At 44.2% G+C, this 24,385-nt stretch overlaps 1 protein-coding gene across 1 annotated transcript in view; it reads left to right on the top strand.

Moving 5' to 3' along the window:
* The window catches only part of CNTNAP5 (contactin associated protein family member 5), a 919,822-nt gene that overhangs the window by 411,654 nt on the left and 483,783 nt on the right, over positions 1 to 24,385 (top strand). Inside the window, 1 exon segment of the mRNA XM_038741400.1 lies at positions 1,199 to 1,346. Within this exon segment, the coding sequence (XP_038597328.1) occupies positions 1,199 to 1,346 (148 nt within the window).

Genomic DNA, 24,385 nt, shown 5'->3' with positions numbered 1-24,385 from the left:
CCACGCTGCTTCTCAGCATTATCAGCATTATCAACTTCTTTGATTTTCAGTTCCCTCATCTGTAAAATGAGGATTTAACTCTTGTTCTCCCTCCTACTTAGACCGTGAGCTCCATGAGAGAGCTGGACTGTGTCCTACCTTATTATCTTGTATCTACTCCAGAACGTACTACAGTGCTTGTCACATAGTAAGCATTCAACAAATGCCACAGTTGTAATAGTAATAATAATGATTATCATTATCCTCAGTGCTTAAATCAGTGCTTTGCACATAGTAAGTGCTTAATAAATGCCATCATTATTATCATTATCAATAAAAAGATATTCAATTCTGGTTCTCCCTCGTATTTAAACTGTGAGCCCCATGGGGGACAGGGATTATAGATTCCTTGATTAGCTTGTATCTACCCCAGTGCTTAGTAGAGTGCTTGGTACATGGTAAGTACTTAACAATTACTGCAATAAATTCCTTAATGTATTTCATGTGTATTATAAGTCAGTACAGATTTCTGTGTGAGCCCCATGAAAATGAGTACGTCTTGTCTGCCCAGATAATTATTTTGCTTGTACATATTTATTCTATTTATTTTATTTGGTTTATATGTTTTGTTTTGTTGTCTGTCTCCCGCTTCTAGACTGTGAGCCCACTGTTGGTTAGGGACTATCTCTATATATTGCAAACTTGTACTTCCAAAGCGCTTAGTACAGTGCTCTGCACACAGTAAGCGCTCAATAAATACTATTGAATGAATGAATGAATTTCCCACTCTAAATATCTCCTTTCCACTTGCATCAAGATGAAATAGCTGGATAGGATAAAGAGGAACAAATTTAAAACCCTGTTATTGGTATCAAATATGTCTGGGTCTCTTCAGAGCCAGGACTGAATTTGCCAAAATTAGAGTGCATCAGTCTCATCTTCAATCTTGTTTACCTGTTCTTACTTTTTAATATTTTACTTCTCTTAATTTTTTTTTTCAATATTGTCGAGGAAACTTTCCCCTTTTGTACAGTATCATAAGGGCGAGAATGAAATCTTCCTTTTCAGGTTTTTCGGCATTGTCATCATTGGGTCTACCTCTGTTGTAATCTTCCAAGTGCTTAGTAGAGTAGTCGGCACATAGGGAGTGCTCAATGAATATCATCGATCGATTGGTTGGTAAAGACTCTTTTTCTGACCAGAGCTCTTTCCTTTACAGCCGTTCACAGGAAATACCAATGCTGACAGCATCGTGCCCCATAAACTCCAGCACTCCGCGAAGGCGAGATTCCTACGGTTTGTTCCTCTGGAATGGAATCTGAATGGGAAGATAGGCATGAGAATAGAGGTCTATGGATGCTCCTACAGTAAGTCCCAATTTGCAACCTTTCACCTGGGAACTTGAACAAATGGCAATTCATCTGTTTCTCAATATCTTTCTCCGCATTAGCAACCCCTTGCTTACCTGCATTCATTCAGTCGTATTTATTGAGCGCGTACTGTGTGCAGAGCATTGTTCTAAGTGATTGGAAGAGTATAATACAACAATAAGCAGACACATTCCCCGCCATGAGCTGACAGTCAAGGGTAATTGTTGGATTTGAGGAGGATGGGGGTTTCAGGTCAGAAGCAGGACATGGGTTCGGCAGAAAGACAGATGGAATCGAGGTCCAGTGAGGAGGTTAGCGGCAGAGGAGCGGAGTGTGCTGGCTGAGTTGTAGAAGGAGAGAAGCGAGTTGTGGTAGGAGGGGGCGAGGTGACGGAGTGCTTTGAAGCCAATGGTGAGGAGTTTTTGTTTGATGCGGAGGTCGATGGGCAACTTGCCGTCCCATTCATTCCAGTTCCAATTCAGTTCATGTGAGACATTTGAATGAACTGCGTTGAGGAAGAGACTTTGGTCTGGGCTAACAAGTGAAAACACTTGAGGAAACCTTGAGAAACACCATGGCCTAGTTGACAGAGCATTGGTCTGGGTGCCAGAAGAACTTGCGTTCTAATCCTGGCTCTGCCACTCATCGGCTAGGTGAACTTGGGCAAGTCAGTTAACTTCTCTGTGCTCCACGAGAATCAGTGGAAAGAGCTTGGGCTTTGGAGTCAGAGGTCGTGGGTTCAAATCTCAGCTCTGCCAATTGTCAGCTGTGTGACTTTAGGCAAGTCTCCCCCTTCTAGACTGTGAGCCCGTTGTTGGGTAGGGACTGTCTCAATATGCTGCCGACTTGTACTTCCCAAGCGCTTAGTACAGTGCTCTGCACACAGTAGGCGCTCAATAAATATGATTGAATGAATGAATGAATGAACTTAACTTCTCTGTGCCTCAGTTACCTCATCTGTAAAATGGGGACTAAAACTGTAAACCCCCCCGTGGGACAACCTGATCACCTTGTAACTTCCCCAGTGCTTAGAACAGTGCTTTGCACATAGAGCTAAATAAATGCCATTATTATTACTATTATTATTATCTCATAGGTAAAATGAGGACTAAGGCTGTGAGCCCTTTGTGGAACATGGATGGTGTCCAACCTGAAAACCTTTATCTGTTCTAGTGCTTAGTATAGTGCTTGGAGCAGAGTAAGTTTTTATAACAAATGTTGTAAAAAAAAAAACACAAAACAAGCACTCAGTTGCATGCAACATTACCTATGTAGAGGCAGATACACAGTGTAATGAATAAGGATTTTTTTTGTTAGAGCCAGGGATTCTCCTCCAAGGTTGCTCTGAAATTGGATATCACTCCTGATTTGCTGAAGCAAATCTGACTGGTTCTACCTTCATAACATTGCTAAAATCCACTCTATCCTCTCCTTCCAAACTGCTTCCATGCTAATCCAAACACTTCTCCTATCCCACCTTGACTACTGCATCCGCCTCCTTGCTGACCTCCCTGTCTCTTATCTCACCTCTCTCCAGTCCATACGTCGCTTTGCTTCCTGGAGCATTTTTCTACAGAACTATTCAGTCCACTTTCCCCCACTCCTCCAGGACCTTCAGTGGTTTCCCATCCACCTCTTCATGAAACAGAAACTTCTTACCATAGGCTTTAAAACACTCAAACAACTTGCCCCCTCCTACCTCGCCTTGCTGCTCTCCTTCTATGACCCAGCCCACATACTTAACTCTTCTAATGCTAACTTACTGTACCTCGGTCCCAGTTACATCACTGCCCTCCTCTCTCCCATAACCTGCCTCGTACATAGAATATCCTCCCTCCTCATATCTCGCAGACAATTGCATTACCCACTTCCAATGCCTTATTATTCGTTCATTCAGTTGTATTTACTGAGCACTTACTCTGTGCAGAGCACTGTACTAAGTGCTTGGGAAGTACAAGTCGGCAACATATAGAGACGGTCCCTACCCAACAACGAGCTCACAGTCTAGAAGGGGAAGACAGACAACAAAACAAGCATCATTTACAATGTGCCAAGCATCAACATAAGTACCAGATAATTGTATCAGACACAGTCCCTATCCCACAAGGGATTGACAGTTAGTGGCATTATGCTGTCCCTCAAGTTATCCTCTAAACAAATCATTTCACGTCCCAATCACAAATAATCTTTCCAGCATTTTCATGATTCTTTTTTCTTTCCTTCAGGGCCTCTTTCATAGTCTCCACATCCCTCTTCAGTCAATCTGATTGTGTAACAAGTATTAAGCCTTCAAAATGCACCAGGTGCAAAACTGATCATAGGGACCATGCGACAATTCTAATGGCAGGTTGAAGAAATTGCATGGATGTCTCACAATGGCTCTTAAAGCCAATGTGAGGTATTTAATTCCCTGTCAATCAAACAGGTGTGGTGATAGCCGTACACCTGGGGAGGGCTTTTAAGTGGATCAGTAGGCATCGATTCCAAAAATATGGATCAGGATCTTCTGGGCTTAACATATGGTTGCTGCTTAATGTAAGGTTTGCTCCACGCAAATTCTGTCCCAAACTTGAATTTTCTATCAGAAATGATTTTTTTGAGAACTATGGCTAACCTCCCTGTAGAGGCTTAGCTATGGCTCCTGGCAAATCACGGCTAGAGCTGTGATTGTTTGTCTCACATGCATTTTCGCCTGTAAACTTGGTCTTCTCTGGGCCCCACGTTCAGCCTGCCTCTAAGGGCATCTCTATTTTGATTGCTTTGCGTGTTGAGATGCAATGCAGTGTGAAGATATTACCCCTCCTTGAGGAAAGTCTAAATGGATTAAGTACCAGATACTTCGGTGGTGTCTCTACTTGGAATGCAGCGATTCATGGACAGGGTCTGGGGAAAGACAATGGGGATAATTAACTGAGGGAAGAAGCCCCTCAGCCACCTTGAGAGGAAAATGTTGGGTAGCAAATCTGGAAGAACAGGATGCGGGGGAAAGATTCTTATTCTTAGCACACAGAAATTAGCATCCCAGGGGACAGTGTCGAGGGGGGTGGGAGGAAAGGATGTGTGTGTGTTTGTGTGTGTATGTGAGAATTATGGTATGGATCAGCACGTAAACAACATGGCCTAGTGGATGGAGCATGGGCCTAGGACTCGGAAGAACCTGGATTCTAATCCTGGTTCCACCACTTGTCTGCTGTGTGATGTTGGGCAAGTCATTCAACTTCTCTATGGCTCAGTTCCCTCAACTGCAAAATGGGGATTAAGATAGTGAGCCCTGTGAAGCACAGGGACTGTGTCCAACCTGATTGTCTTGTATCTATTCCAGCGCTTAGAGCAGTGCCTGGCAAATAGCGAGGGCTTAACAAATATCACAATCATTATCCCAAGGACAGGGTAAGGAGAGGATGAACTGAAAACCTGGGATTTCTTGAGAGAGGAGGAGAGGAATGGGCCAGAAGGATGTGTAAACCCAGAAATTTGCAGGAAAGTAGGAAAGGGTCTAGGGAAAAATGTTAAAAGAAAAGATAAGATGTCTAGGATCAGAATTCTATTCTCTTTATTGCCTAACAAACTCATTTTAAGATACTTTTGAATAATCAGTTCCCTTAGAGAACTCACTGGTTCTCTTGGCTTCAACGTCCGTCTGTATGCAGATGATCCCCAAATCCACCCGTCCAGTCCTGGCTTCTCTCCTTCTCTGCAGTCTTACATTTCCTCCTGCCTTCAGGACATCTCTATTTGGATGTCCCACCAACGCCTCAAACGTAAAATGGCCAAAATAAAGCTTCCCATCTTCTCACCCATACGTTAGACTTCTCCTGGCTTTCTTATCCCCATAGACAACACCACCATGTTCCCTGTTTCACAAGCCAAAACCTTGCCATTATTCTCAACTGATCTTTATTGTTAAACCCATACATTCAATTAGTCATGAAATCCTGTCAGTTCTCCCTTTACAACATCTCTTGAACTGGGCTTTTCCTCTCCATTCAAATTGCTACCAGGCTGATTCGGGCACTTATCATTTTCCACCTTAACTACAGCGCCAGCCTCCTCACTGACCTCCCTGCCTCCTACCTCTCATTCATTCATTCATTCAATCGTATTTATTGAGTGCTTTCTTGTGCAGAGCACCATACTAAGTGCTTGATACTTCACTCTGCTGCTCAGATAATTTTTCTGAAAATGTTATTCCCTCGAAACTGTAAGCTCACTGTGGGCAAGGGAAGTGTCTACCAACTCTGTTCTGTTGTACTCTCCCAAGTACTTAGTACAGTGCTCTGCATACAGAAAGCATTCAAAAAATATGATAAATCGATTAATTTATATCCTACAGTCCACTCCTTTCCCCATCTTCAAAATCCGCCTAAACTCACAAGTTCTCAAGAGGTCTTTCTTGATTAAACCTTCATTTCTCCTTCTTGACTTCCACTCATTGACTATGAACTTGTCTTGTAACCCTTAAGCACTTTGATATTCCCCCCAGCCACACAGCTCTTTTGTACATATCTACATACTCTGCTATCTCTCCTACATGTCATTTATTTTCATGTCCATCACCCCCCGTAATAATAATAATAATGATGATGGCATTTATTAAGCGCTTACTATGTGCAAAGCACTGTTCTAAGTGCTGGAAGCATTGTTCTAAGCCCTGTAGACTGTAAGTTCTTTGTAGGCAAAGATTGCATCCATCAGCTCAGTTCTATTGTACATTGCCAAGGTCTTAGTACAGAATTCTGCACACTCTAAGTACTCAGTTAATACTATTGCAATGAAATGAAGTTTAGTAGGAGGATGGGGTTTGTTTAAGAAGATAAGTTCTGTTTTAGCTAACTAATGGAGAAGGAGAGTCTTGAAATTTTCTCAAATATACCTCCTTTAAAATAACAAATACTTCCAAGAAAGTACAGAGCAGTCCATTGCTGTTATTCATTTCTAAAAGTGCTTTTGTATTTCCTAAGGCTACTGTCCTTTAGAGATTAAAATAAAACTGAAAGTCTACTTACTCAACTTCCGTGTGGAACTTTACAGTATCGAGTGATTTGACCTCACTTTTTTACACCATCAGAATAAATTGTTCTGCAGATAAACCCTGGGATGGTAGCAGAAAGAGAGTAGAGATGAAGCAGAGAGAATGGAGTTTCAGGGTCAAAGAGCATCACAGCAAAGAGCAAGGATTCAAATTCAGAGTTTTCTTTTCCTTTACATGATTTCGCTTTAGTTTTTTTTTTTTTATTCCTCCTGCTTTTATGGTATCGAGTAGAAGTGCCAGTAGTTTCAAGAGAACCCATCTCATTGTGGCTTTCCAGTCCAAATTCAGAGATTTAGAGGATTTTGATATTTTATGGAAAGTCTGATGATCTATCTGCTAAGGACTGAGCATATTGCTGGTATGATCAGGGGAAGCATGCCATAGCACGCTTTCTGTAAACTTAAACTGAAGGGTGGCAGGGCTTAAAATGCAAGGAGTCTTCTGCGAAAGCCCTAGGAGTTACTAAGCAACTTTCTTAGACAACTGTAATGAATTAAGCTTCAAAATGTAATTTTACTGAAGATTGTGTATGTGTGTGTGTCTGTGTGTAGATATATCTGTACAGTTGCACACACATATGTATGTGCAAACATATGTATGTATGTATGGTTCCATGAAAAGTTAGGGTCATTTTGCGCTATGATCCATTAACCAGACAAATTCCTTCAATCAATCAATCAATCATCATCATCATCATCAATCGTATTTATTGAGCCCTCACTATGTGCAGAGCACTGTACTAAGCGCTTGGGAAGTACAAATTGGCAACATATAGAGACAGTCCCTACCCAACAGTGGGCTCACAGTCTAAAAGAGGGAGACAGAGAACAAAACCAAACATACTAACAAAATAAAATAAATAGAATAGATATGTACAAGTAAAATAAATAAATGAATAAATAGAGTAATAAATATGTACAAACATATATACATATATACAGGTGCTTTGGGGAAGGGAAGGAGGTAAGATGGGGGGATCGAGAGGGGGATGAGGGGGAGAGGAAGGAAGGGGCTCAGTCTGGGAAGGCCTCCTGGAGGAGGTGAGCTCTCAGTAGGGCCTTGAAGGGAGGAAGAGAGCTAGCTTGGCGGATGGGCAGAGGGAGGGCATTCCAGGCCCGGGGGATGACGTGGGCCGGGGGTCGATGGCGGGACAGGAATCGTATTTATTGAGTGCTTACTGTGTGCAGAGCACTGTACTAAGCGCTTGGGAAGTACAAGTTGGCAACATATAGAGACAGTCCCTACCCAACAGTGGGCTCACAGTCTAAAAGGGGGAAGATGAACAGATGAACAGATAAGCTGCTGTGGTATATTGACACCTCCTCCATGGTCTAAGTGGTTTAACTAGTTGTCACCAGCCTAGTGGCACAAGGGCAGAGCCAGGGAAGATGGAGGGCATGACATTGCATGATCCATGCTCCTGCCTCTCCTGCAGTTGTTCGGTGTTCCCCTCTTTCCTCCCTCTCTGTCTTCCAGAGGAGGGGTAGAGGCTGGGGCTGAAGGTTATGGTGGCAGATATTCCACTCCCTGCCCCAAGGAGCCGGTGCTGTGAAGTTCATGGAGAAATTTTATGGCTTCCCCCACAGTGCTCCTCTCCTCCTCCGGGCATTAACTGTGTCACACTGGGTCATTCATTCATTCAGTCGTATTTATTGAGTGCTTACTGTGGGCAGAGCTCTGTACTGAGAGCTTGAGAAGTACAAATCGGCAACATACAGAGACGGCCCCTACTCAACAATGGGCTGTTACTGGAAGATCATATCAGATCCTTTTTCAGGAACCAGCCTTAGGACACAGCTCATGAGTGGATTATAAATCAATTTTTAACTGGATGGAGGATGATTATATATAAGGGCAAGCAGACATGCCCATAATGAATTCAAACACACCTTAGGCAATTCATACCCCTATTGGGTACCTGTGCAAGTATCTTTGCATGTATATATGTATTTTTTGGAAGAAAGAATGATGTTTTCCACTGGGACAAGTGGTAATCCCCTTGTTTTATAATGACTGTGTCCCTCCCTATTATCCCCTTTTAGACTGTGAGCCCACTGTTGGGTAGGGACTGTCTCTATATGTTGCCAACTTGTACTTCCCAAGCGCTTAGTACAGTGCTCTGCACACAGTAAGCACTCAATAAATACGATTGATTGATAAGGGCAAGCAGACATGCCCATAATGAATTCAAACACACTTGGGCAATTCATACCCCTAGTGGGTACCTGTACAAGTATCTTTGCATGTATATATGTATTTTTTGGAAGAAAGAACGATATTTTCCACTGGGACAAGTGGTAATCCCCTTGTTTTATAATGACGGTGTCCCTCCCTATTATCCTTTATCTACCTCAGTGCTTATTACAGTGCTTGGCACTTAGGAAGCATTTAACAAATGCCACAGTTATTTTTATTATTATTAGAATTAGTAGTACTAATGGTATTATTGTGCATCCACTGTTTGCAGTGCCCTGTACTAAGCACTTCAGAAGTAAAAAGAAAAATAATAACATAGAAGGGACACCTTCCCTTCCCACAAGGAGCAAGCACTCTAATGGGGAAGACTTCTAGACTGAGCCCACTGTTGGGTAGGGACTGTCTCTATATGTTGTCAACTTGTACTTCCCAAGCGCTTAGTACAGTGCTCTGCACACAGTAAGTGCTCAATAAATATGATTGATTGATTGATTGACTGACATTCAAGTATTTACAAATAGAGGAGTCAAAAAAGGAGTTTTTTGGGTTTTTTAATGGCATTTATTAAGCGCTTAGTATGTGCAAAACACTGTTCTAAGTGCTGGGACAATTCAATAAGTATATGCAAAAGTGCTGAGGGTGGATTCAAATTTATTTTATTTTGTTAATATGTTTTGTTGTCTGTCTCCCCCTTCTAGATTGTGAGCCCGTTGTTGGGTAGGGACCGTCTCTATATGTTGCCAGCTGTACTTCCCAAGTGCTTAGTACAGTGCTCTGCACACAGTAAGCACTCAATAAATACGATTGAATGAATGAATGAATGAATAAACGACAGGGAGTGCTCTTAGATTTTCTTCGGCTTTGGATGCTGGAAATTAATTGGGTAAATATTGGTTTGTCTTCCGCACTGAACTGCAAGCTCACTGAGGGCAGGGAGCATTTCTACCAACTCTACTGTACTGTAACAATAACAATGATGGCATTTATTAAGCGCTTACTATGTGCAAAGCACTGTTCTAAGCACTGGGGAGGTTACAGGGTGATCAGGTTGTCCCACTGGGAACTCCCAGTCTTAATCCCCATTTTACAGATGAGGGAACTGAGGCCCAGAGAAGTGAAGTGACTTGTCCAAAGTCACACAGCTGACAAGTGGCGGAGCCTGGGTTTGAACTCATGACCTCTGACTCGGAAGCCCATGCTCTTTCCACTGAGCCACACCGCTTCTCTGCCAAGCGTTTAGCCCAGTGCTCTACATGTAGTAAATGCTCAATAAATACCATTGATTGATTTAATAGAGATGGGGTTTTAGGAGGACTTTGAATATGAGGAGAGTGGGGTCTGATAGATTTAGGGAAAGAAGATGCTCTGGGGAGAGGGTTGAGCAAGGGGCTGGAGTTAGGAGCGTGAGATCCTGTTGTTTTGTAGGGACCGTCTCTATATGTTACTGACTTGTACTTCCCAAGCGCTTAGTACAATGTTCTGCACACAGTAAGCACTCAATAAATACGGTTGAATGAATGAATGAATGGAGAGTCAAGTACACCTTAGCTTAGCTTGAAGGGAGTGAAGGGAGAGGGTTGGTAAATAGGAAGTGAGTAAATAGGGAGTGAAGAGAATAGACAGGGAAGCTGATGTGAGTTGCTGGAGTTCTTTGAAGCCAATTGTGAGGAGGTTTGCATTTGTTGTGATGGCCCAGAGAAAGTAGAGGGTTTTCAGGAGAAATATGGAGAAGCAGCATAGGTCAGTGGAAAGAACCCGGGCTTGGAGTCAGAGGTCATGGGTTCAAATCCCGGCTCCACCAATTGTCAGCTGTGTGACTTTGGGCAAGTCACTTCACTTCTCTGGGCCTCAGTTCCCTCATCTGTAAAATGGGGATTAATCAATCAATCAATCAATTGTATTTATTGAGCGCTTACTGTGTGCAGAGCACTGTACTAAGTGCTTGGGAAGTACAAGTACATTAAGACTGTGAGCCCCCCATGGGATAACCTGATCACCTTGTAACCTCCCCAGTGCTTAGAACAGTGCTTTGCACATGGTAAGTGCTTAATAAATACCATAAAAGAAATGTGAGCTAAGCGACGTTTCGAGAAGGTGATCCGCGAAACCCATTATGCCATATGCATTGTAGTGGGGAGATGCAAGAGGTCATGGGAGATGCAAGAGGGAGTCGGAATGAGGCAGAGGCGGATATAAGCGTTTAAAAGCTTTATGACAGTGAGCCCCATGAGGGACGGGGTTGTGTGCAACCTGATGATCTTGTATCTACCTCAGTACTTAGTACAGGGTTTACCACGTGGTAAGTGCTTAGCAAATACAATTATTATTATTACAGTGTTCTGCACTCAGTAAGCACTTAACAAATACTATTCCTACTACTAGAGTTTGTACCAGCTTGATAGCTGGTCATAAAGCCCTCGAGAAGCACCGTGGCTCAGTGGAAAGATGGAGAGGGGGACGAGGGAGAGAGGAAGGAGGTGGCTCAGTCTGGGAAGGCCTCCTGGAGGAGGTGAGCTCTCAGTAGGGCCTTGAAGGGAGGAAGAGAGCTAGCTTGGTGGATGGGCAGAGGGAGGGCATTCCAGCATTCCAGGCCAGAGGGTTGACGTGGGCCGGGGGTCGACGGCGGGACAGGCGAGAACGAGGCACGGTGAGAAGATTAGTGGCAGAGGAGCGGAGGGTGTGGGCTGGGCTGGAGAAGGAGAGAAGGGAGGTGAGGTAGGAGGGGGCGAGGTGATGGACAGCCTTGAAGCCGAGAGTGAGGAGTTTCTGCCTGATGCGCAGATTGATTGGTAGCCACTGGAGATTTTTGAGGAGGGGAGTAACATGCTCAGAGCGTTTCTGGACAAAGACAATCCGGGCAGCGGCGTGAAGTATGGATTGAAGTGGGGAGAGACAAGAGGATGGGAGATGGGAGAGGACGCTGATACAGTAGTCCAGATGGGATAGGATGAGAGCTTGAACAAGCAGGGTAGCAGTTTGGATGGAGAGGAAAGGGCAGAGCTTGGCAATGTTGCGGAGCTGAGACCGGCAGGTTTTGGTGACGGCTTGGATGTGAGGGGTGAATGAGAGAGCGGAGTCGAGGATGACACCAACATTGTGGGCTTGTGAGACGGGAAGGATGGTAGTGCTGTCAACAGTGATGGGAAAGTCAGGGAGAGGGCAGGGTTTGGGAGGGAAGACAAGAAGTTCAGTCTTGGACATGTTGAGTTTGAGGTGGCGGGCAGACATCCAGATGGAGATGTCCTGAAGGCAGGAGGAGATGCGAGCCTGGAGGGAGGGGGAGAGAGCAGGGGCAGAGATGGAGATCTGGGTGTCATCAGCGTAGAGATGATAGTTGAAGCCGTGGGAGCGAATGAGGTCACCAAGCGAGTGTGTGTAGATTGAGAACAGAAGGGGACCAAGCACTGAACCTTGGGGAACCCCCACAGTGAGAGAATGGGAGGAGGAGGAGGAGCCTGCAAAAGAGACTGAGAATGAACGACCGGAGAGCTAAGAGGAGAACCAGGAGAGGACAGAGTCTGTGAAGCCGAGGTTGGATAGCGTGTTGAGGAGAAGGAGGTCGTCCACAGTGTCGAAGGCAGCTGAGAGGTCGAGGAGGATTAGGACAGAGTATGAGCCATTACTATTAGACTTTGAGCCCCCCTGGGACAACCTGATCACTTTGTATCCCTCCCAGTGCTTAGAACAGTGCTTTGCATATAGTAAACACTTAATAAATGCCATCATCATCATTATCATCATCATGAAAAGTGGCAGAACTGGGATTAGAGCTGTTGGGTAGGGACCATCTCTATTTGTTGTCAACTTGTACTTCCCAAGCGCTTAGTACAGTGCTCTGCACACAGTAAGCGCTCAATAAATACGATTGAATGAATGAATGAATTAGACCCAGGTCCTTCTGATTCCCAGGCCCAGGCTCTAGCCACTAAGCCACACTGCTCCTAAAGCCCTGCAACTGGATGAGCTATCCAAGAAAGTGAAGAGAAGGGAACCAAAACATGTGAGACATTCACAAGAAAAGACTGGGAGGCAGGAAGAGGTCCGTGGTGGAACTGAGAAGGAAAGGTCAGGAAAATAGGATGAGAATCGACTTAGTCCCATGTCAGAAAAACCAAAGGCTAGTAGAGAAGCAGTGTGACTCAGTAGAAAGAGCTCGGGTTTGGGAGTCAGAGGTTATGGTTTCCGATCCCGGCTCCCCACATGTCTGCTGTGTGACACTGGGCAGGTCACTTAACTTCTCTGAGCCTCAGTTACCTCATCTGTAAAATGGGGATTAATAAAAATAATAATAATAATGGCATTTATCAAGTGCTTACTATGTGCAAAGCACTGTTCTAAGCACTGGGGAGGTTACAAGGTGATCAGGTTGTCCCACGGGGGGCTCACAGTCTTCGTCCCCGTTTTACAGATGAGGGAACTGAGGCCCAGAGATATGAAGTGACTTGCCCAAAGTCACACAGCTGACAAGTAGCGGAGCTGGGATTTGAACGCTTGACCCTCCAAAGCCCGTGCTCTTTCCACTGAGCCACGCTGCTTCTCTAAGACTGGATTAAGACTGTGAGCCCCACGTGGAACAACGTGATCACCTTATGTCCTCCCCAGAGCTTAGAACAGTGCCTCGCACATAGTCAGCGCTTAACAAATGCCATCATTATTTTTAGTAGTAGTAATAGTGTTTCATGAAAGTTGGTCTGGTTCGCAGACCAGCCCCTTGTGGAAAGTGCCCAGTCTTGGGAGTCAGAGGACCTGGGTTCTAATTTATCCTTCGGCAAGCCACTTAACTTCCCCATGCCTCAGTTTCCTCATCTGTAAAATAGGGATGAAATATATGCTGTTGCCATGTGTGTGGTTTCCTCCCACTCACCCGAACCCTGAGCCTGCCCCTGGTTCCTTCGGGTCTGCCCTGGATCCAGTCAGTTAAAAGCGCAAAAGACTTGCCTCCATTTCACCTGGGTACACTAGGCCAGTCGCCAGGAGAGCTAGAAATGGCAGGCAAAAATATAAAAAAAATCAATCCGAAGTATTTACTGAACACTTACTGTGTGCAGAGCACTGTACTAAGTGTTTGGGAGAATACAATAGGACAGTGTCAGAAGACAGGCGTGGCTCAGTGGAAAGAGCCCGGGCATTGGAGTCAGAGGTCATGGGTTCAAATCCCGGCTCCGCCAATTGTCAGCCGTGTGACTTTGGGCTAGTCACTTAACTTCTCTGGGCCTCAGTTACCTCATCTGTAAAATGGGGATTAAGGCTGTGAGCCCCCCGTGGGACATCCTGATCACCTTGTAATGTCCCCAGTGCTTAGAACAGTGCTTTGCACATAGTAAGTGCTTAATAAATGCCATCATTATTATTATTAATGCCCACATGGTGCTCACTGGGATTCATTTTGTGACAGTCAATCAATCAATCAATCATATTTATTGAGCACTTACTATGTGCAGAGCACTGTACTAAGCGCTTGGGAAGTACAAATTGGCAACACATAGAGACAGTCCCTACCCAACAGTGGGCTCACAGTCTAAAAGGGGGAGACAGAGAACCGAACCAAACATACCAACAAAATAAAATAAATAGGATAGAAATGTACAAGTAAAATAAATAAATAAATAAATAAATAAATAAATAAATAGAGTAATAAATATGTACAACCATATATACGTATATACAGGTGCTGTGGGGAAGGGAAGGAGGTAAGATGGGGGGATGGAGAGGGGGACGAGGGGGAGAGGAAGGAAGGGGCTCAGTCTGGGAAGGCCTCCTGGAGGAGGTGAGCTCTCAGCAGGGCCTTGAAGGGAGGAAGAGAGCTAGCTTGGCGGATGGGCAGAGGGAGGGCATTCCAGGCCCGGGGGATGACGTGGGCCGGGGGTCGACGGCGGGACAGGCGAGAACGAGGACCCGATCAGTCCAATCGACCTGACCCGAATCGGCCCAAATCTAACACAGGGAACCCCAGTTCTCCCAAAGCCTCAGGCCCATTTGTGTTTACCTCTCAGGACAGCATGAAATCTGGCGCAGAATCTGAATTACGGACCTCACTCACAGGAACCCTGCCGGATGGAGACTCTAGTGCTCAATATAAAACAAAAGTCAGTGAACACATCCAGTGGACAGCCTGACGAGAACAGGGCAGTCTTGAGGGTTACCAGGCATCTGGGCACTCTCCTTATTGCTAAGGTGATCACATTGTCCAAATCACAAAGTAAACTGGGCATGTGGTCAGTGGTCCCAAGTTAGATAGAAAAAAATGCAGGAGGAATTCATTCATTCAATCGTGTTTATTGAGCACTTACTGTGTGCAGAGCACTGTACTAAGTGCTTGGGAAGTACAAATCAGCAACATATAGAGACACTCCCTACCCAACAACAGGCTCACAGTCTAAGTTAGACTGGCCTCCCATGTATTTTCACAACAGACCATCGGACCTCAGTTTCTCCATCCCCTGTCCAGTTCTGATAAAGCCGCAGGTGCCTTTATTCTCATATTTTTGATTTTCATTTCTCAGTCTCCCTTCCCTCAGCTCTATGTATCCCTCAACTCAGAATCAGGGTCCCTGTTCATTAGGATCCGGGGAGGCACAGTTGATCAGACTGGGCCAAGATTAGAGGTTCCACTTGATGAAACGCTTTAATAATTATAATAATAATAACAATCTATAGTATTTGTAAAGCACTTACTATGTTCTAAGCACTGAGGAAGATACAAGATAATCAGGCCAAACACAGTCTTCTGTCCCATACAGAGCTCACATTCTAAGTAGGAGGGGGAACAGGTATTGAATCCTTATTTTACAGGTCGGGAAACTGAGACACAGAGAAGTTAAGGGACTTGCCCAAGGTCATCATCTTCATCATCACCATAATAATTAGGGTATTTGTAAAGCACTTACTATGTGTCAGGCACTGTACTAAGCGCTAGGGTGGTTACAACTAAATCGGGTTGGACACAGTCCCTATACCACATGGGTCTCACAGTCTCCATCCCCATTTTACAGTTGAGGTAACTGAGGCCCAGAGAAGTGAGGTGACTTGCCCCCAGATCACAGAACAGACAAGTGGCAGAGCCATGTCATACAGCAGGCTTGTGGCGGAGAAGAGATTAGAACTCAGATTCTCTGATTCCCAGGGCCATTCTCTTTCCAGTAGGCCACATTGCACCTCTAGATGTAGATTTTCCAGATTTCTGCATTGAAACTTTCCATCGCTCTCTCCCTCTTTTTTTAATGATATGTGGTGAGTGCTTACTATGTGTCAAGCTCTGCTCTAAGATCTGGGGTAGATACAAGTCTCACTTGGGGCTCATGGTCTTAATCCCCATTTTGCAGATGAGGTAACTGAGGCCTAGTGAGGCAAATTGCCCAAGGTCACATAGCAGGAAGTGGTGGACCTGGTCTGAGAACCCAGATACTCTGGCTCCAAAGTCCATGCTTTATCCAGTAGGCCATGCTTTTTCCTTCTCCATCCCTCTCCCCCACTCTCCCTCTTCCCTGCTCTCTCTCCCTCATCTCGTCCTCTTCCTTTGCCCCCTTCCTCTCTCTCCCTCTTACCTTCTGTCCTTCTCTCCCTTTCCCTCTGCCCATCTCTCTCTCCACCCAAGTTCCCTCTCCCTATTTCCCTGTCCCTCTCTCCCTCTCTCCTCCTCCTACTTTTCAACTTTCCACCACTCCATCTCTCCCCTTCCTTGTCCTTCACCCTTTCTTCCTTCCCTCTTTTCTTTCTCCTTCTTTCTCTCTCTTTCCCTCTTCACCCACTTCCCTCTCCCTTTCTCATTTTATCCTTCTTTTCCTGTCTTCTTCACTCCCTTTTCCTCTGACCCTTTCCCTTTATTATTCTCCTCTTCTCCTTCATCCTTTCACCCTCCCTCTCCACCCCTTATTTCCCTCTCCCTGTCTGCCCTTTCCTTCTCCCTATCTCCCACTCCTCTTTCTCTCTCCCTCTTTTTCTTCCTTTCTCCCTCTTCCTCTTTCCTGCTCTCTCTCCTCTTCCTTTCCCTCTGCCCCTTTCCCTTTATTCTTCTCCTCCTTTCCTTCCTCCTCCTTCACTCTCCCTCTCCCTTTCCCCCACTTCCTTCTGCTCATCTCCCTCTCTCCTTCTTTCTCTTCCTTTCTCCCTCTTTCTCCTTCCCTCTGTCTCCTTCTCTGCCTCTCCCCCTCCATCTCTCCCTTTCTCTCCCACTCTCTCTCTCTCTCTCTCTTTAACACATACTAGGACTGAGGGAAACGGGGCACAGTGGCAAATGTTCATGGAAGCAATAGTGATGGAGTGGTCTTTGCTTCATGAGAAGGGTGAGAAAGGATGAGGTCAGTGGCCCAGGTAGAGAAAAATGGAATTTAAGATCAGCAGGAGACCTGCTCTTCAGTGACAACAAGGAAGAAGGTGACAGAGGAGGCATGCTAGTAAGTGCTGAGGAGGAAACGGAGGGGGATGGGGAAGTTCAAGCCCTTTATATGATTTAACTTTTATCAATAAAATATTTGATGGAGTCATTGCGGACAATGCGACTTTCAGGAGGGAGTTAAGCATTTGGAAAGGTTGGTGGAGGGTGGAGAAAGTGGAAGTCAATAAGGGAGAAATATAATCCCAAACTAGATACATTTATCCTGAACAATGGAAGATGTGAATTTTTAAAAAATCAACTTCTTTAGTTGGCCATTGATTTAGGCAAGGTCAATTGAATATAGTGGTTTTATGGTTTCCACCTGCTTCATCTCAGTGTAAATTCTCGAGAGAAGAGAATATTCAGCTCAGCACTTAGCAGACAAAGGTTAAAAAAAATTAGAAATGCACCAATCAAGGTTTCAATCCCTTATGTCTTTCACTATTTGTGCAATGGCTATTGCATTGGTCCCTGAAAATGCTTTGGCATAATTAAGGTTATAAAATGCCTTGAATCCTTAGGTGGATTTATTTAGTTCAACAAAGTATTTCTATATTTTCATCTCAGTAGTATTAATAGGAATATATTCATTCTTTTCTAGGTTAACCTAGAGAGAGATGAGCTGATTTCTGCACTAATGAGCATAAAGGCACAATAGAAAAAGTATTTCAAACCACAAAAATGCAAGTACATCAAAAAAGTATTTCTCCAGCAAATGTTTTCCACCTCTTGCAAGTTGCAGTTCACTGCCATGACATAGACATGTACATATATGTGTGTGCAAGTGTATGTATATATTTCATTGTTGATGTTTGTTTTTCTTTTGTTTCCTTTTTATTCCCTTTGCCTGGTCTTTCTAGGAAAGTAGAAAAGACCCCCCCCCCCCGTTGCCCCCCAGTCCTGCCACAACCATTAGTAAGCCATTCTAAGAATTATTTTCAGAGATGGCTTGAAAAATGGATGGGGAAATAGTGGGGTCAGCTGCTGTTATGGTGTCAGAGACTTTTCAGTTACCCTACCAGTCATCTTAGGGGAATGGGACAGAGAGTGCGGATGGCTCAGTGGAAACCATCACCACTACTCTAACACCTGTCCTGCTGACAGTAACGCACACCTTTCTCCTCTAGAGTACTGGTGTCTGAAAAGTTCTCATCCAAATAGCAAAGGGCCAGAAAAGGCAAATTTCTATACTTCAGTGGACAAAGTGGATGTCTGTGCAAGGTGTTCTTGGAGTAATATTCATATCCATGATTTCAATCTCATCATTGACAGCATTGTCTTTGAAAAGGACTAATCTTCCTTCCTTCCTTCCTTGCTTCTTTCATTCACTCCTTCCTTCCTTCCCTCCTTCCTTCCTCCTTCCTTGCTTCCTTCGTTCACTCCTTCCTTCGTTTGCTCCTTCCATCCTTCCTTCCTTCATTCATTCCATCCTTCCTTTCTTCCTTCGCTCCATCCTTCCTTCCTTCCTTCCTTCCTTCCTTCCTTCCTTCCTTCCTTCCTTCCTTCCTTCTTTCCTTCTTTCCTTCTTTCCTCCCTCCCTCCATTTCTCTCTCTCCCTCTCCTTCTCCTCTCAATCCACGTCTACATCAAACAGGAACTCTTTACCAAGCATTCAATGAGCTCTCTCTCTCCTACCTTTCATTCATTCATTCATTCAATTGTATTTATTAAGCACTCACTGTGTGCAGAGCACTGTACTAAGTGCTTGGGAAGTACAAGTTGGCAACATATAGAGACGGTCCCTACCCAACAGTGGGCTCACAGTCTAGAAGAGGGAGACAGAGAACAAAACAAAACATATGAACAAAATAAAATAAATAGAATAAATATGTACAAATAAAATAAATAAGTAAATAGAGTAATAAATATGTACAAACATATATACCTGATCTCCTATTACAACCCAGCTCACACAGCTCACTGTGGGCAGATAAAATGTCTGTTATATTGTTATATAATGCTCTCTCAAGCACATAATACAGTGCTCTGCAAACATTAAGTGCTCAATCAATACAATTGACTGACTGAGTGACAATTCAGTCTAATCCCAACCTGCTGATTCTACCTCAATCTCCATCTAGCCACCAGCCTCTTCTCCACATCCACCCTCTGGCCTAAAATTACCTCTCTCTTCATATCTGACAAACCATCACTTTCTCCACCTTCAAAGCCTTATTATTAAAATTCCCCAAGTGTTAGGTTCAGTGCTCAGCATACAGTAAGTGTGTGGCTCAGTGGAAAGAGCACGGGCTTGGGAGTCAGAGGTCGTGGGTTCTAATCCTGACTTGGCCACTTGTCAGCTGTGTGACTGTGGAAAAGGCATTTAACTTCTCTGTGCCTCAGTTACCTCATCTGTAAAATGGGGATTAAGACTGTGAGCTCCACTTGGGACAAGGGCACATTAGTAAGAGTTTAACAAATACCATCATTATTATTATTAATAAATGTCACTGATTAGTTTGTTGATTCCTTTCTTTTTTTTTTCTCCTCCTTTCTCCATTCTCACCCATCATGGATAGAGAGCTAGTTTTCCCTCATTCAACCAGTGGTATTGATGATGAACTTGTTCCCTACCCATCAACATCAGTTTTATTTATTGAGAGTTTACTGTGTGCAGAGCACTGTATTAAGTGCTTTGGATAGTAATAATAATAACAATAATAATAATAATAATAATGGCATTTATTAAGCACTTACTATGTGTAAAGCACTGTACTAAGTGCTGGGGAGGTTACAAGGTGATCAGGTTGTCCCACGGGGGGCTCACAGTCTTAATCCCCATTTTCCAGATGAGGTAACTGAGGCGCAGAGAAGTTAAGTGACTTGCCCAGAGTCACACAGCTGACAATTGGCTGGGATTTGAACCCATGACCTCTGACTCCAAAGCCTGGGCTCTTTCCACTAAGCCACACTGCTTCTCTAATTACAAGTACAAGACAGTACAATATAACAGAGTTCATAGACACATCCGGTGACCACAAAGGGCTTACAGTTTACAGAGGGAGAGACAGGTGTCAAAGTAATTTATGGATATGTACATAAGTTCATTCATTCATTCATTCATTCAATCAATCCTATTTATGGAGCGTTTACTGTGCAGAGCACTGTACTAAGCACTTGGAAATGGCAACTCAGCAACAGATAGAGACAGTTCCTACCCAACAATGGGCTCACAGTCTAGAAGGGGGAGACAGACAACGCCGCTGGGGTTGAGGGTGGGGTGAATGTCTACTGCTCAAAGATTGCAGATCCAAGTGCATAGACAGGAGGAAGAGGGAGTCAGAGAAGAGAGGGCTTAATTGGAGAAGGGCTCTCAGAGATGGAACCTTATTAAGGCTTTGAAGGAGGGGTGATCTGGCTTATATAGAGAGGGTGGGAATTCCTGACCAGAGGGAGGACATGGGGAAAGCGTCAGCAGGCAGATAGATGATGTTGAGAAACAGTGAGCAAGTTGTTGCTAGAAGAGCAAAGCGTGCAGCCTGGCTGTTGTGGGAAATCAGCGAAGCCAGGTAGGAGGGGGCAAGCTGAAGTAGATGGTAAAGTGTTTTATTTTGATGCAGGAATGGATGGCGAAACATTGGAGTTTCTTGCGTGGGGGGATGTGGACTGCACTTCTTTTAGAAAACTGAGCTTAGCAGCAAAGTGAAGCATAAGGAGAGGCAGGAGGCAGGAAGTTCAGCAAGGAGATTGAGTCAGTACTTAAGGCAAGAGAGGATAAGTTCTTGTATCAGCATAGTAGCAGTTAGGGTGGAGGGGAAAGTGCAGATTTTAGTGATGTCATGAAGGTGGAACTGACAGGATTCAATAAATTAACTCATTCATTCAATCGTATTGATTGAGAGCTTACTGTGGACAGAGCACTGTACTAAGAGCTTGAAAAGTACAATTCAGCAATAAAGAGAGAGAATCCCTGCCCACACTGGGCTAATCTGTGCAGTGCATGTTTTAACCTGTGGTAGCATTGAATAGTTGAAAGAAATGATCCCTGCACCCAAGGAGATTACAATATAGTGGAGAAAAATGACAATAAAATGAATTACAGATATAGGGTAGCAACAGTGTGTAAAGTTATATATCAAAGTGCTTCGGGCGGGTGGACAGGGTGAGGTAGGGCCCAGGGTGAATAACCAATGACCTAGGAGTTATGGAAGTGCTTAAATTTCCTTTAGGGAGAAAATAGAGTTGGCAAGATGAGAGATTAATTAACGAAGGTCACCTGTAGGAGATATGAATTCCAAAGATCTTTGAAGATGGGAAGACCAGGGTTCTAACTAATGTGAAATGGAAGGGAATTCCAAACAGGGGCATGTATAAGATGTTGATAGTGAGACAGATGAGAATGAGGCATAGAAAGTAAGTTGGTTTGAGATAAATGAATAAATCTCAGTAAGCGCTCCAAAAGTACAATTGAATGAATAAATGAATTTAGTGGGAGAGGAGTGAAGAAAAGTAATGGAGAGAGAGCTAGTTGAGTACCTCAAAGCTGACTGTGAGGAATTCAGTTCTTGCTGGATGGGAGGAGAGCTGGAAAACCACTGGATGTTTTTGAGGAATGAGGGAATTTGTACAAAATGGCAGATGACTGCAGTATGAACAAGAAATAGGAAAGAGACTGGAGGCAGAGATGTCTGTGAGATGACAATAGTCCAGTTGTGAATATGGCAAGTGCATGGACTTGCATGGTGGCCATTAAGATGGAGAGGAAGGGGTGGTTTCTGGAGTTGTTATGAAGAAAGAACTGACAAGTCATGGTGACTGGCTGAATATAGGGCTTGGCAGAGAAGTCAAGAATAATGCTAAATTTGAGAGACGGGGAGGATGGTGGCTTTGTCAGCAATACTGGGGAAGTGAAGGGAAGGAGGGGACTTGGGTATGGAGATTCGGGGTTCAGTTTTGGACATGTTGAGCTTGAGGTGCCACTCCCGATCCCCCCTGCCTTACCTCCTTCCCCTCCCCACAGCACCTGTATATATGTATATATGTTTGTACATATTTATTACTGTATTTATTCATTTTATTTGTACATATTTATTCTATTTATTTTATTTTGTTAATATGTTTTGTTTTGTTCTCTGTTCCCCCCTTCTAGACTGTTGGGTAGGGGCCATCTCTATATGTTGCCAACTTGTACTTCCCAAACGCTTAGTACAGTGCTCTGTACACAGTAAGTGCTCAATAAATACGATTGAATGAATGGATGAATGGTAGGACAACTATGTCGAGGTGTCAGGAAGGCAGGAGGGGGAACTGAGATTGCAGAAGAGAGATACTGGTGAGGTGGATTTGGGAGTCATCTGTATTGAGATAGCTGAAGTCATGGGAGCAAAAGAGTTCTTCAATGGGGAGAGTGTTGATTGAGAATTGAAGAGGACCTAGAAGTGAGCTTTGATGAACACTCACAGTTACGAGGTGGGAGGCAGATGAGGCAGATAAAGAGGCAGTGGAGAGACAAGGGAGGTAGGATGAGACCAGTGTTTACTATTTCCCCTGCCTGTAATCCACTTTAATGTCGATCTCCCCCTGTAGCTTGTAAGCTCCTTGTGGGCAGGGATCACATCTGTCAATGCTATTATACTGGACTCTTCCAAGCACTTACTGAAATGCTCTGGACACTGTAGGTGTTCAATAAATACCAGTAATTACTTGATTGCTGATCCTATCCTATCCCGACTGGATTACTGCATCAGCCTCCTCTCTGATCTCCCATCCTCCTGTCTCTCCCCACTTCAATCTATACTTCACACTGCTGCCCGGATCATCTTTGTGCAGAAATGCTCTGGGCATGTTACTCCCCTCCTCAAAAATCTCCAGTGGCTACCAATCAATCTGCGCATCAGGCAGAAACTCCTCACTCTGGGCTTCAAGGCTGTCCATCACCTCGCCCCCTCCTACCTCACCTCCCTTCTCTCCTTCTCCAGCCCAGCCCACACCCTCCGCTCCTCTGCTGCTAATCTCCTCACTGTCCCTCGTTCTCGCCTGTCCCGCCATCGACCCCTGGCCCACATCATCCTCCGGGCTTGGAATGCCCTCCCTCCGCACATTCGCCAAGCTAGCTCTCTTCCTCCCTTCAAAGCCCTACTGAGAGCTCACCTCCTCCAGGAGGCCTTCCCAGACTGAGCCCCCTCCTTCCTCTCCCCCTCCCCATCCCCCCGCCCTACCTCCTTCCCCTCCCCAGAGCACCTGTATATGTTTGTACATATTTATTACTCTATTTATTTTACTTGTACATATTTACTATTCTATTTATTTTATTTTGTTAATATGTTTTGTTTTGTTGTCTGTCTCCCCCTTCTAGACTGTGAGCCTGTTGTTGGGTAGGGACCGTCTCTATCTGTTGCCAACTTGTACTTCCCAAGTGCATAGTACAGTGCTCTGCACACAGTAAGCGCTCAATAAATACGATTGAATTGAATTGATTAACAAATTATGGGAGACCAATCAATCATCCTTTAAAGCCTCTTTGAAGGTACATTTCCTCCAAGAAGCCCTTCCTGACTAAGCCCTCATTTTGTTTACTCCCACTCCCTTTTGTGTCATCCCTGCTCCTCCACTTGTCAACTGTGTGACTTTGGGCAAGTCATTTAATTTCTCTGTTCCTCAGTTTCCTCATCTGTAAAATGGGAATGAAGACTATGAGCCCCACGTGGGACAAACTTGATTACTTTGTATCCCCCCCCCCCCAGTGCTTAGAACAGTGCTTGGCACATAGTAAGCGCTTAACAAATACCAACATTATTATTATTATTATTATTATTATTATTATTATTATTATTATTATTATCATCTGATTTGCTCCCTTTTTTCACCTCCCCCTCCACAGCTCCAGAGCAATTATGCACCTATACGCAATTTATTTATTTATATTACTTTCTGTCTCCGCCTTTAGACTAAACCAACCGAGGGAAAGGAATCTGTATGTTATATTGTTATCCCCCAAGCACTTAGTACAGTGCTCTGCACACAGTATGTACTCAGTAAATATGATAGATTGATTAACTGATTACAGTATATCGGAGTTGGTAGACTCATTTCCCGCCCTCATGGAGTTTATAGTTGAGAAGAACATACGCTACTGAACCAGGGTGGTGGATAGATCACAGGAATGAGGGTAAAGGGCCTGGATTTAATCCCGGCTCCATCACGTGTCTGCTGTGTGACCTTGGGCAAGTCACTTAACTTATCTGTGCCTCAGTCCCCTCATGTGCAAAATGGAGATTCAATACTGTTCAGTGCCACATGGGACCTGATTTTTTTGTATCTACTCCAGCACTTTTTACAGTGCTTCACACATAGTAAGTGCTTAACAAGTACCATTTTCATTAATATTGTTATTATTATCATCATTATTATCATTAATATTATTATAGTAATTCTGCAACTACCAGAGGAATGTCTGTGCTCCAAGGAACACTACTGTTAGGCTAAATCTGGGAA

Source organism: Tachyglossus aculeatus, chromosome 1, assembly GCF_015852505.1.
Source record: "Tachyglossus aculeatus isolate mTacAcu1 chromosome 1, mTacAcu1.pri, whole genome shotgun sequence".
In the NCBI taxonomy this organism is placed as follows: Eukaryota; Metazoa; Chordata; class Mammalia; order Monotremata; family Tachyglossidae; genus Tachyglossus; species Tachyglossus aculeatus.
Note: the sequence above shows the minus strand (reverse complement) of the source record. Positions and strands in the feature narration are given on the sequence as shown.